General features: G+C 43.2%; 2 protein-coding genes across 2 annotated transcripts; one reads left to right on the top strand and one right to left on the bottom strand.

The window, feature by feature from the left end:
• Nucleotides 1-27: 27 nt before the first annotated feature.
• On the bottom strand, nucleotides 28-3,258 carry LOC124470343 (transmembrane protein 236-like). Its single transcript, XM_047024185.1, has 4 exons — nucleotides 2,987-3,258; nucleotides 2,380-2,452; nucleotides 1,238-1,361; nucleotides 28-716 (listed from the first exon to the last, which is right to left on the bottom strand). The coding sequence occupies exons 1-4, from the start codon at nucleotides 3,256-3,258 to the stop codon at nucleotides 28-30; spliced, it is 1,158 nt and encodes a 385-aa protein (XP_046880141.1).
• A 3,558-nt stretch (nucleotides 3,259-6,816) lies between these two features.
• hacd1 (3-hydroxyacyl-CoA dehydratase 1) lies at nucleotides 6,817-12,030 on the top strand. The gene is made up of 7 exons (XM_047023800.1): nucleotides 6,817-6,989; nucleotides 8,697-8,814; nucleotides 8,914-8,932; nucleotides 9,031-9,119; nucleotides 9,287-9,408; nucleotides 10,791-10,969; nucleotides 11,118-12,030. Exons 1-7 carry the CDS (start codon nucleotides 6,871-6,873, stop codon nucleotides 11,198-11,200), a joined length of 729 nt encoding a protein of 242 aa, XP_046879756.1. The 5' UTR covers nucleotides 6,817-6,870; the 3' UTR covers nucleotides 11,201-12,030.
• Nucleotides 12,031-13,347: the final 1,317 nt, after the last annotated feature.

Here is a 13,347-nt window from a genome sequence, read left to right as displayed (position 1 = left end):
TCCAGGTACTATCATCTGGCTTTTGTATCATCCGAAAAACATCCTCTCAGTGTTGAAGATTCTCAGCTTGGTCATGAAGTTGAAGTAAATAAAGGCCAAGCAGACCAGCAAGTTCTTCATCAGGTACAGAAGTGGTGTGATGAAGCCAAAAAAGGCTATGAGGCCAATACGGATGAACAGAAAGGGCAGGTCCTGGAGGGCCACGCCTAGGGATGATAATAGGGGACTATGGGGCATGGCCACCAGCCTCAGGCATGACAGGTAGCTGAAGATGTATATGGGGAACACCCAGCCAGAGAAGAACAATGCCGGGTGTCCTGCTGACCTAACCATCTCCACTGTATCCATCCAGAACAGGAAGCTCTCAACGAACATCTCAGCTCTCGCGTCACTGGCACACAGGAAGCGCAGCGGGCCCGTGTATGCGTAGGGCGACACGTGGTACTGTGCCGTCATGCTGGCAGAGCGTGAGCTCATGCCCGAGATGCTAAACTGCCGTCCCTGATTGCCTGGAAACCCGGAAACAATCCCATTGGCCTCTGATCGTGACCCCGCACTGTTCTGGTCCTTCTCGCTCTGCTGGCCCGGTGTGGTGGGCGCAGCGGCAGGGTCTGTTGCCGCGGCCGCTGCTGGCGTTGCAGGCGTCCCTGAAGCGACCTGCTCCACGTTCGTGAGGACCGTGGTGGGGATGTCAGCATCCCGCTCCAAGTCATTGGCTGGAGAGAAACACAACAGTACAGAAAGAGTTCACGTCAGAAGGCGTCTGCATGATAAAGTTGGTATAAGCTGAGCAGATCTACTGTACTATATACAGGAAAAGGGAAAATATGATGATAAAAATTAAAAACAAATATGATTGTCAATCACAAACCATCCTGAGATGGCGGTATTTTGCCAATTTAGCTCTACAAGCAGCACTTGGCTGACAACCTGTTTCCTGCCCAGTTCCTCACCTTGAGGACTGATCCCATGCAACCCTAAGGTGTTTGGCCTGCCACAGATAGGCACTCTTTAATGCACAGGCCCAGCACAGTATGACTGAATATCAGGTTTGTCTTTAGTGGTTTATATTCTGCTAAGACATTGAGCAGGCACAGCAGTTCACCTTCATGTTTCATGATGTCTGTCTGTTTAACATATGATGTTTTAGGCCACCATGGCTATACACAATTTGACCTCATAATTCTTGCACTGTTAAACAAAGGTTGACAAAAAGTAAATAAAATAAACCATTTACCCTGTCCTGTGAGTCTACAGTGGCGAATCCTTTCGACAATGTCGATGCAGATGAGACAGAAGAGGACCAGCGACACAGGGAGCTCCGTAAAGGTGTCGTGTTTTAAGTTGTTTCTGATCTGCACCTTAGAGGAAACAACACTTAGACTCAGACCATATGATTTCCATGGTCTCTTCCTATCCTGCATCACTGACTCACTGAACAAAACAAAATTCCAGTCAATTGCTAGTTTAAATTCCAATGGAAATCTCAATATCCCAAATGACAGCCAAAGAGGTTAAATGGCTACTGTGTGTAAGTGCAACAGACCCTCTCTGACACTGGTTTAGTGGACTAATCTCTAGCATCTTTGGTATGTGCTTAACTCAGGACTTCACTGGTGCAGGGCAGAGAACAAAAAAATGTAGCGGTCATCTGGGCTGAATTTATGGTTGTTATGTAAATTACATCAGATAAGGAAGGAGCTGAGGTCAGGCCCAGACCTTTTCAAAGTTCCTCATAGACAGTAAATGAAAGCAGGCCATCTCTCAGACAGGAAGTAACCCAGGATGGCTGATTTTGAGAGAGTGATTTGAACAGGAAGAGGACGTCAGCTGCTTATCAGTAGCTCCTTAGCCTTAGGGCTGTAGATTGCTCCCCCGAGGACCAAACTGCTGGTCTCAACTCATCACCTTTTACTCCTCTCTCAGAAGGTCCCCAATGTAATAGATCACACTTTTACCATGGCTTCTTCACTAGCCTGGCAGTAATGTTAGAAATGGAGGATATCAAACTACAGTTATAGGGGTTGGTACAGCAGTGTATTGTGGTAACGATCTCTTCCATGACTTGTGATCATTTGTGTCTTGTAGAACAGTTTAAGTCTTTTATGGACATAATTTGAATGTATACAACCGACAAGCAAGGTTACCTGTCACACCAAAAATCACCCCTTGGGAACAAAATAAACTGAAGTGAACGGACCTGAACTGAAGATTCGAGTACATTTGGGAGAGTATTCCTATCATGCCAGGGTTAAGACTACAGGTCAAAGAACAAAGGTCACCTCCAGAGGTGGATCTAAGCTAAAGGTCAAATAAACAGTTGAACTGAGACAGAGGGCGCAGATGACAATGACCAACGATTGGTGTCACATGGTTTACCTCTGAGCTGGCGATGAGAAAAGCAAAGCAGGGTAATGTTGAGAGGATAACATAGACCAGTGCCACCGGCCTCCTAAGAGAGTGAAAGAGAGAAAAAGTTGCCTAATTTTGTTTATTTTGCAGTTGCCTATCAGGCTACCAAGATATCGACATTCAAACTATTGCATTCGCATGTAACATAATTACAACCAAAACAACTTCACAATGGTTTACTTTGCTAGAAGCCAGAACCAATCCACAGTCAGTTCAGAACCAACACAATTGTTGTTTAGCCTATACATTCTGTAATACAGACCAGACCAGTCAGCCAGACATTTGCAGTGTGAGTCAAGCTTCTTATCTGGACACACGTTACATCAGTCTCACACCAGGCCTTATCTAGAGACACAATCCTGAAGGCCTGGCTTCAATGCCTTAGACCCCTATCTCTAGCCCCTAGCCTTCATAACCAAAGCCAAGCATCAATCTCCACAACGTGGGCCCTACACCTGGGCCCAACCCTTGCATCCAGGCCCCACATTCCAGCACCAAGTCCACACATCCAAACTCAGGCCCTAAACAGGCCTTGAACTCATCCATCCTCTCGCCACCAGTTTAGACTACTCACCACTTTCTCTTCCCAACCAGGAATTTCTTTTTCACAAACAGCATGTACTTCAAGGGGACCCAGACCAGCAGGGCTGTGGAGGTCACGTAGGCGATGGAGGACGCCACGATCAGCCAGTAGGCCGCCCCTCCATCAGTGGTGGGCTGCCTGACACTTTTAACCTTAGCCACGATGATGGCAAACCTCTGCATGACGACGAAGAGCGGCACGCACATGCCCGCGAACTGCAGCACCTCGCACAGGGCGAACTTCAGCGTCCTCCCCGAGCCCATGCTGTGGCAGCCCCTGCGCTGGGGGGGACCAGAAAAAAAGAAAAAAAAAGAGGGAGGGAGAGAGAGAGAGGGGCTGTTGTCGCAGTGAGGCGACCCCTGTCTCTCTGAGGGCCGGTCAGGCCTGGGACCACGGCATTGTCTCTATCCACTAGCATTTTCCACACACCACAGGCCTGGCTGTCTACTCACCCGATTGCTTACACTGCACTAGGCATTGTGTACCTTTATGACTGTCGGTGTGACGGGGATGTGACTGGCCATGTAAACTCTTTATATGGTGCTTGCAAACAAATCATCTCCCACCCTCCACATCACATATGGGGTATTTATCTGAAACATAGATGGTATGACTATCTCAATCCTGGTCTTTAAGGAATGAGACAGGTCATTCAATACCAGACAGGAAGACCCTGTACCTCTGGGACACAACACTGTTGTCTGTCTAACTGCAGGGCAGGAGTCTGATTTACTTGTCCAGTCTATGATGGCTGCACATCCCCATCTAGTGGTGTTTTACTGTACACTGTCAACATGTTGCACAGTATAAATGAATCCATTCACTTAATGTACTATAACATGGTGTAACGGGAGATGATACAATGTGATTGAGTATCTTCCTCTGCAAAGTGACAATGTAGCAGTAATGAGACACACAATTATGTCTTGTAATTCCCTGCCTCTGTGGCCCCATGTTGGTCAAGAGATGACCATCGTAAAACACACACATTTCGTTTGGATCAACTGGCAAGCAGGGCAACAGTCCCAATTGCTTTTACCCGCATCAGGTTACTCCAGTGCCCCTTTACAGACTGTGAGATATGTGCTCCCTTTTTGACAGTGCAGACCTCAGGATAATGAGCATGTCTCTGCATCTCTCCCTGTCAGTACACAGACATGATTCACATACATCACATATTTACATCTGAAGGGAAGGTATCCAAGCTGGCCTTGTGGTGTTGAGTCTTCTGTGTTCGTCCCCCTCTGAGCTTAGCTCCTGTGGAAGCCTGAGGCTGCAGGCTAACAGGGGCTCTCTCCCAGAAGATTCACTTCATTGACTCTTACGTACAGCATCAAATGATCCTACGTGGTCTCTATTTCCGAGTTTTGATTGGGTACAGTTTTTTATGCACACCCCCAAATGATAGAGAGTAGAGGTAATTAGAAATGTGTGAGGTGTGCTGTTGATCTAGGCTTAAACCCTGGAACCTCACATTAGGTGTCTCATTGTGACGGGTCTGGGCCGCCATGACAAACAAAAATGGTCCTGAATAAAGTAACTGGATCAGGATTAGGAGGCCTGCATTATATTTGGTGGTGTCTTTAGTTTACACACATTTCTACAGAGCACTACGACAGGATCTAATTTTAGATCCGGCAATGATGCACTTTCTCAGGCTGTGCCTCCACCACTCAACACCAGGCATAACACTACAGCACAGCCCTCCACCCCAGTACACTACAGCACAGCCCTACACCCCAGTACACTACAGTACAGCCCTCCACCCCAGTACACTACAGTACAGCCCTCCACCCCAGTACACTACAGTACAGCCCTACACCCCAGTACACTACAGTACAGCCCTCCACCCCAGCACACTACAGTACAGCCCTACACCCCAGTACACTACAGTACAGCCCTCAACCCCAGCACACTACAGTACATGCCTGTAGCCCACATTTCTTTTTAGCCCTAGTCCAACACCATCATAAAACCCTACAGGCCAGGATAATCCATCCTCTGGGCTCCGATATTACTCAGCCTCAACATTCCTACAAATATAATCTAACATCAGAACAACACAGCTAAACTTGCCGTTTTTGAATGCAACCCAAATCCTCTTCTCCAAGCCCTGACAATAGAGGGCAGTATGCTCCCTGCTGTACAATTTAAGAGGACAAGTATAAATACTCAAACATGTACTTGAAAAAAATCCACCATGATTTGGGTATCAGCACCAGTTTCTATTTTCTCACCAAAAAACGATGGTTATTTAAATGAATGGGTAAAAATAGCTGATTTATTAGACCGAGGTGAAGTTCACATTTAGTCATTTAGCAGACACTCTTGTCCAGAGCGACTTACAGTGAGTACAGAGACATTTACCCCGAGGCAAGAAGGGTGAAGTGCCTTGCTCAAGGACACAAGGTAATTTTTTTCACGGCTACTTTGCAGTGTCCAGTTGAAAACCACCCAAAAATGTTGACTTTTAAAATATTTTTATGAATATAAAACTTCAAACGGACAGAAGAGCTCTCTAACAATGTCTGGTATACTTCCACAGCCTTTACTTTTTCAATTAAGTTTTAAAAAAACTCAAAAACAATTGCTCATCTCCGAAAATAGCATGAAATCCTGGATGATTTTAATAATTTGTGGAAGTAGGCCAGACTTTATTAGAATAATCTGGTGTATATTTGAGATTTTTTGACACTATTTTGAAAAAGTTATTAAGATTATCTTGGATTTCATGCTATTTTCAGAGATTAGCAATTAATTTGACTTTTAAAAACGTTATTGAAAAGGTAAGGGTGTGGAAGTAGGCCAGACATGATTAGAATAATCTAGTGTCAATTTTAGATTTTTTATCACAAATTTGAAAAGGTTATAAAGATTAGCGTGGATTTAATGCCATTTTCAGAGATTAGCAATTTATTTGAATTTTGTTTGAAAAGTAATTGAAAATGTAAAGGTTGAGAAACTAGGCCAGACTTTATTAGAATAATATGGTGTATATTTGAAAATTGTCAGTACAATTCTGAAAAAGCTATTAAGATTAGTGAGGATTTCATGCTCTTTCCAGAGATGAGCAATTTTGTATCATTTTGTTTGAAACTTAATTGAAAATTCAAAGAGTATGGAAGTAGGCCAGAGATATTTGAGATTTTTTGAAGGGTGTGAAAAGGTTACTAAAATTTGCGAGGATTAAACTATTTTCATAGATAGCGATATTCTTTAATTTTGTTTGGAACGTAATTTAAAAATTAAAGGCTGTGGAAGTATACCAGATATTGTTAGAATACTCTGGTGTCCGTTTGAGGTTTTATATTCATATAAATATTATAAAGGTCATAATTTGTTTTAATTGTATGGGTAGGCCTAGTTTAAACCCGGTCCCTAACGCGACGCTGCCAATAGCGTTTCCCGAATATGAGACGATCGTTTAAAGTCGAATATGAAACTAACTTCACCTCGCTATTAGTTAGTTATTAACATTAACACAACCATGAGAACACCAAAACACCCAATCAATGTATATATCTTTATATATATATATCAAAATATATATCTTTCACATCTCCTCATAGGCTATTTCATGAGCTGGTTTTAAGCTTGCCTGCCCACGGTGGTTCAATTTACACTAAGCAGTGGGCTACTCGAAGGACCTCAATATGAGACAGCGTGTATTTGACATTCTTAATGTAATTGCATTGTTGAATTGAATGACGGGCAGAATAACCGAAGTCTCTTTTATCAGGGTTTTGCCAAGCACTTGTTGCAGCAATAGTCCCGCGAGAGAGGTGCCTTGGGTACATGGATGCATGACCCTGCTGCCCCAGCTGTCAGCTGCGCTCGCGCACCGTTTCTGACTTTCCCACTCTGTCCCCGGTACCATGGCGTCCAGCGAGGAGGACGGCACGGTTGAGGAGAAGGAAAACAACAATAAGAAGAGATCGAAAAGTGCCATCGCTATCGCATGGCTCACATTTTACAACATCGCCATGACGGCCGGGTATGTGGATTAATCTGCCCTATAGCTGATTAATAACTAGCCACTCCCTGAAACTTCGCCATGCAGTAGAGAGCTCTGTCGGCAAGCGTGTTGCTGTTTATAGGACCGTGTCTATGACAGTGCAAGTGACCATTCTCTTTGAATAATTTAGTGACGGATTGCGGCCCTGAAGTTAAACCAGACAGAAAAACATAAACAAAGGACTTGTTTGAAAGCCTGTCCAGTTTGTCAAAACTACTGTGTGGCGATTAAGGGTATTTTTGTGAAAGACGCCCGTGACTGAGCGGCCCCCGGCGCTGGTACAGCCTTTCCAAATACGGTCGATTATACGGTGTCAGCGTCATGCCCACTACTCTGACAGTTGCAGTGATAAGTATAGCCAGACCTGACACTGGAGCTGCGGACTGGGAGACTGAAATGCTCAATTGGCAAATTTTTATAACTTGTTTAAATGTGTGCACTCTTGTGTGCACGATCAAGCGAACTGTTTATTGATATTATTCAGAATTGAACTTACGTTTTAGAAGTAAGTCAATTAAAGTAATTTTTATTATGTTTGGTATCTACATGTAAATCAAATGCCTTCGGAAATGCCAGACTTTAAATGTAGGCAAAGCATATTGGCAAATGAGACATTTGGAAACATGCGTAATTGAGCACCAACCACAAGTTCACCTGCACAGGTGCATGTGTTTCTGGTTCATATCATGCTATCTCTGTGTTTAAGGTGGGGACTTTATCTCGGAACAGAGAGTTAGACAGTTTGAAAGAATGTAGATGTACCGATGTGGTAATTATTTTAATACGAAAAAATGGGGCTACATCTAGACTAGGTACTTTTACACTATCGTCTACAGATCGATTAGTCTTATTGAGATACTATTATTTATTTTTTACAATCAGCCTACAGTCTACATATTCAAATGATCAAGCCCCTGTTGTTGCTTCATTTGTCGTTAATCAAGAAGAGAGCTCAGAGTGGAATTAGTCTTCTTCAGCATCACAGCAACACCATCTAAATCCTCTCAGATGTCATATGGCCATGAGGATAGGTTACTTGTAAATCTCCCTCATTTAAATTGCGTTTTCAGAGTAAACTTTGAAGTTATCTAAAACTTAGTGATGGATTTCATAATGTTCACAGTATGTGACAAAGGAACATGCTACTGTTGAACCAGCTTGACCCCTTCATCAGTTGCAGTGTAACTCCTGTGATGAACCATTAAAAGGGCTGGTTTGTTTAAATGTTGTTGTCTTCTCAGTGTCGCGCAGGCAGACGTTTTCACAAAAGTGGACATTCTCTATATTTTACATGGAGAGAAAACGTGTTAACTGTAGGGGGGCAATGTTTTAAGTAACTAAAATAAATACCAGAATCAATTAACTGTACAGCTTCGCAAGTGCTTTGTTTGTTTACATTATTGTATACAGTATGACCTTGCTGTAATGATGGATATCCCAGCCTAAGTACTCACAAGGGGGTTATTGGTTCCATGTTAAAACTATGTTCACGGTACTGTTTCAAAAAGGAATTCACAAAGAAATTTCTTGATTTACATTTAGCTTTCTTTCTTTCCCAATCCAACTGTTACTGAAGTTTGGTATCCTTAATATACACAGTACAATGACAGCAGTGGTTGTTTTCAATACCTTTGCTTCTTGCTATTTAAGTGTTATGTAAAGTAGCAATTCTCTGTTCTGTTACAGGTGGCTGGTTTTGGCTGTGGCAATGATGCGCTTCTACATGCAGAAAGGCACACACAAGGGTCTGTACAAAAGTATAGCAAGGACACTCAAGTTTTTCCAGACCTTTGCTTTACTTGAGGTAAGTTCCTGGAGGCTCACTTGAGCGAGCAGTTCACCTCTGCAAGGTTGAGAAGAGATTGCAGCTGAATATTTGATTACAGTATCACTTGTTTTTCAGGTGGGACACTGTGCGATCGGTATGTAGCATTCTTTTTCAGTTTATTTAACTAAACGAGCTGTACAGCACTGTTGATTTCTGATTTAATCAGAGTTTATGTTTTCCTTGTCGCTATAGGGATTGTGAGGACCTCGGTAATTGTAACTGGGGTTCAAGTGTGCTCAAGAATTTTCATGGTTTGGTTCATCACCAACAGCATCAGACAGGTAATAATCTTCAAGGGTTAGGGCTTTGTTACCGTACAGTATGTAACTAATTGGTCTTGTAGAATAAACTAGTACAGAGATGGCCCTTTTGAAACTGTTTTCCTTCTCTTCTCCCACCACACTCCTCCCTTTCCTTCTATCGCTCCTTTTATATTTTGACCTAAAAGATCCAGAACGAAGAAAGCGTTGTCCTTTTCCTGGTCGTATGGACGATGACAGAGATTATAAGATATTCCTTCTATACATTCAACCTGCTCAACCACCTGCCCTACTTCATCAAATGGGCCAGGTGGAGAACAACATGTCAATGGCAGTGTTTGGGAGTTGTCCTTTTTTCTGCATGCTGGTTTGGCTCTGGTCACGTCTCTGTTCACCCTGACATGCCTGCCTCCCATACTATCAAGACTGACTGATTGTCAGTGTCGTGTTTTCGTAGGAAGTGGTGCAGCCATGTGTTAGGTGTCACCCTGCTCTCTGTAGGTCAGACAGTGTGTTTATTGATTAGCACCTTGTGAGCCATACTCTGTGAACTAACAGCTAACACTGGGTTCTCGGGCTATGTTTAAGCATTTGGCATGGACACATGCATGTTTCATGTAACTATTCACATATGTCATCAGAACAAAGCAAGGTTCAAACCTCCCATTGCACAGAAGACGTTTAAGATTTGTTTCAGATCCTGCTCAAGGCAACATGATGTAGTTTACAATTCTCTGTTATGCGCATAATGCACCGTTTATGACTGAAGACAGGGCCAGGCCAGGAGTGACATCATGTTGGCCTGTGAGGAGCTGCCTGTGACGTGTGTTTTGGATGTTCCTGAGCGCTCCCATGGGAAACAGGAGCAGCCGCGTGGAATGCCAGCTACACACGGAGCAGCTATCCGATTCATAGCCCTGGACTCGTATTGCTGCGAAGATGGTTTCCTCTTGGTTTTAAAATATTACTTAGACACAGAGCTTTCGTAAACACCCTTCAACGGGTGTGAGATTCCCTTAGTGGCAGCCTCAAAGAAAGAGAATTAGAGCTTGACTCATGAGGCCTACCTTTGTCTGGTTCCCTAATCTTGACGTTCAGTGAAGTTCTTGTTTCCCTCCCCCTGCCCCCTCTCATCATGTCCCTCACCCTCACATCCCCCCTAACCCCCCTGTTCCATTTGGAAGGAGGGGTGCGAGGGTGGGGAGGAGTGTTTAAGCAAGAAAAAGACGACAGGCCCTCCGAGAGGGGCTCATGTTCAGCTGCTCCTGTTTTTTAAGACCATCTGTTTTGGGCATGGAATGCTCGGCCCAACATTTCTCTCCCATCCACCGAGACGCTTCCCAGAGCTGCCGCCGTGTTCTTGAGTAAATACAGGGATTCTTCTGGCCCTTGTCACAATGTAGAACAGATTCCATACCCTCTATCCGTCACTCCTTGCCCTGTTATGCTTTTGCTATCTGTAATGTTTTAGTGGAATTCCAAAGTCTGTGTAGCGGTGGAATGATAGTGCAAACAGCACAGCAACTGTGTCTACTCATGTTTTCTTGGTTACGTGGCATGTGAGCGTGTGGATCATTAATTGATGAGTGTGGGTGTGCGTGGGCATGTGTACATGAGTGTTTTGGGATAATGTGTGCATCATGATCCCTTCAAATGTATGTTTCTGACTCTGGCCTATCACCTCTCTGTCAGATACAACCTGTTCCTCATCCTGTACCCACTGGGTGTGGCTGGAGAGCTGCTGACTATCTACGCCGCCTTGCCTTACGTCCGTAGATCAGCTATGTACTCCATGAGGCTCCCAAACAAGTACAACGTCTCCTTTGACTACTACATCTTCCTCATCATTGTCATGCTGTCCTACATCCCACGTAAGGAGCGCCTCCCTCAATTGTCCCTCCTCCTTTATTGATGATGCACAGGCAGAGCAAGCATCTGTCTCTCTCTCTCTTTCGGTGTTTCATTGCTGTCCTCTTTCTCATGCCCTCTCTTCCCACATGTCTCTCTCTCTCTCTCCAGTGTTTCCTCAGCTCTACTTCCACATGCTCCGTCAGAGGAGAAAGATGCTTCTCGGGGAAGTCATAGTGGAAAAGGATGACTAGCTGATGCCTTACCTGGTCTTTACGTTTGGGCCAGCCAGCCTGCACAGCCTACCCAAGCCCACCCGACCCCACCAGTTCTGCAACCCTGCCAACCTCTCCTCTATGTCCCACTATGCCCTGGGAGAACCAGACTACAAAGCACCAACTTGGATTAAACACAATCTGGATATGATTACTACTACACATGGAGACACCACAAGTCTTAACAGGAGTTAAAAAAAAAATAGTACAGCCCCCCTGAAAGTTATCCTCAACAATATGAATCACCACGGACAAACAACAGGGATCCATTCATTCGTGACAGCCAGGACGTTACATATCAGGAGTAATCACCATCTGAATGATCTCCATGGAAACAGGAATAAACATACATTGTATTACTGGAATAATAAAGGATCACCAAGGAGTCTCCGGCACTGTGTGGAACACTTCCTGACAGTCTACTGTTCCTCCTCAGCCGCTGTAAAGATATATACTTCTGGTGAGTCCACTAACCAGCCTGTCTAATCACATTGGAGCCCCTCTACAGCCTGATAACAACCTACCAGCCAGTCATCCTGATACACAACCCCCACCCCACCACCCAAAGCCCAGCAGCAGCTAGATAACCTGTCAGATAGAGGGATGTAGACAAAAGGGTGAACGGAGAGCAGGGAAGAGAGAGATTAGGTTCCCAGCAGTTTACTTATTTTACCGATTGGCAACTCATTTTGTAAGTGTTTTCCACCAGTTATTTTTTATGTAAATAGCATGTGGCAACCATGACTAGACAGTTAACAAGGTTATTATTAAACTAATGATACCTCAACAATAAACAGACATTTGGGTAAGATGCTGCTTCCTTTGCGTATGTGTGTTTTATCTTATTTGTAAACTATGCAATGTGGAAGGATCGTTTGTGTTTCATGTGCAGGTCTCATATCTTTAGGAGGACTTAAGTTATTTATTCACATGTTACGGTTGGCAATTTTGAGTTTTGAAAGTAACCATGAAACCAAGACCATTCAAATGTGTTTCTTCAGCTTTGCTTCACGCTTACGTTCTCTGATGTTGCTTTAATATTTACCAAGAATTTCAATCAAATTAATGTAGAGTGCATCTTAAATTAGTTTAGAGATAAGTACTTGTCTGTGTGTTAAAGTCAACATGTGGAATCAGTAGACAAGACCACATAACCAGTTACTTCTGAACACTCAGTCTTCATCACTGTTTCATTTAGTTACAACTTTTTTTTGTTCAGGGTCTGTAGTTCTGTAGAACTGTAGTTTGTTTTTGACCCCCAGACCCCTACCTAAGGTGCTACTGTGAGATAATTTCTTTTTTGAAGGAGAGACTGTGACTGGGGTCGACCGAGAGATGGAAAACCAGAATGTGAAATGATTTGGAGGAAAATGTGACTTAAGTAATGTTAACCCATGGACTAGCCCATGGCTTGAATCACCATTGTGCTTTGAATCACCATCGTACTTGGAATCAGGACTAGACAAGAAACAAACAATAAAAATTTGACAAAAATCACGTCTATTATAATTTATGCAGAAAACAATAAAGATGTTATCCAACCTAATGGCATCACAGGTAACATTTGATTGAGCTTGGTGTCACAGATTTGTTTTCTTTTCATCCAAAGTAGCTATGCATTAGGATTGTCCTTAATGTTTATAAGAATATGGTTTAAGACAATGACAAAAAGAAACATAACTTTACTTACACATACAATATGACAGATGTACATGAACTTACCAATTCACACAATTCCTTCATAAATTGCATCTTTATTCTTGTTTTTTGGTTTGTGGAAGTTTGGAAGCTAGCCTTAAATCAGGAAATGTGCATTATGAGAGCAAGTTGGTAGCTTAATATAATCTATTAAGATCCACAGTCTCTTATTGCTACAGTATGATGTTGGAAGTTTATCTCAAGTTAATATCAATACAGACTTCATCATCACTCACATCATACATACAATAATGCTAAATTGTAAACTTGCAGTCGTGACTTACAATCAAGCATTTTTTCTAACAATTCATATAGGTAAATACTTAACTTACTCATTTTCAGGTATGTGATATTGTAGCTGAACTGTAGTCAAATAGAATTTGAGGTTTGGGCCACGTTCCTTAAGGATAGCATATCAGCGATATCTT

The sequence above is a fragment of the Hypomesus transpacificus genome, chromosome 8 (assembly GCF_021917145.1).
Source record: "Hypomesus transpacificus isolate Combined female chromosome 8, fHypTra1, whole genome shotgun sequence".
NCBI classification, from domain to species: domain Eukaryota; kingdom Metazoa; phylum Chordata; class Actinopteri; order Osmeriformes; family Osmeridae; genus Hypomesus; species Hypomesus transpacificus.
The sequence above is the reverse complement of the archived record's forward strand: the minus strand, read 5'-3'. Positions and strand labels throughout refer to the sequence as shown.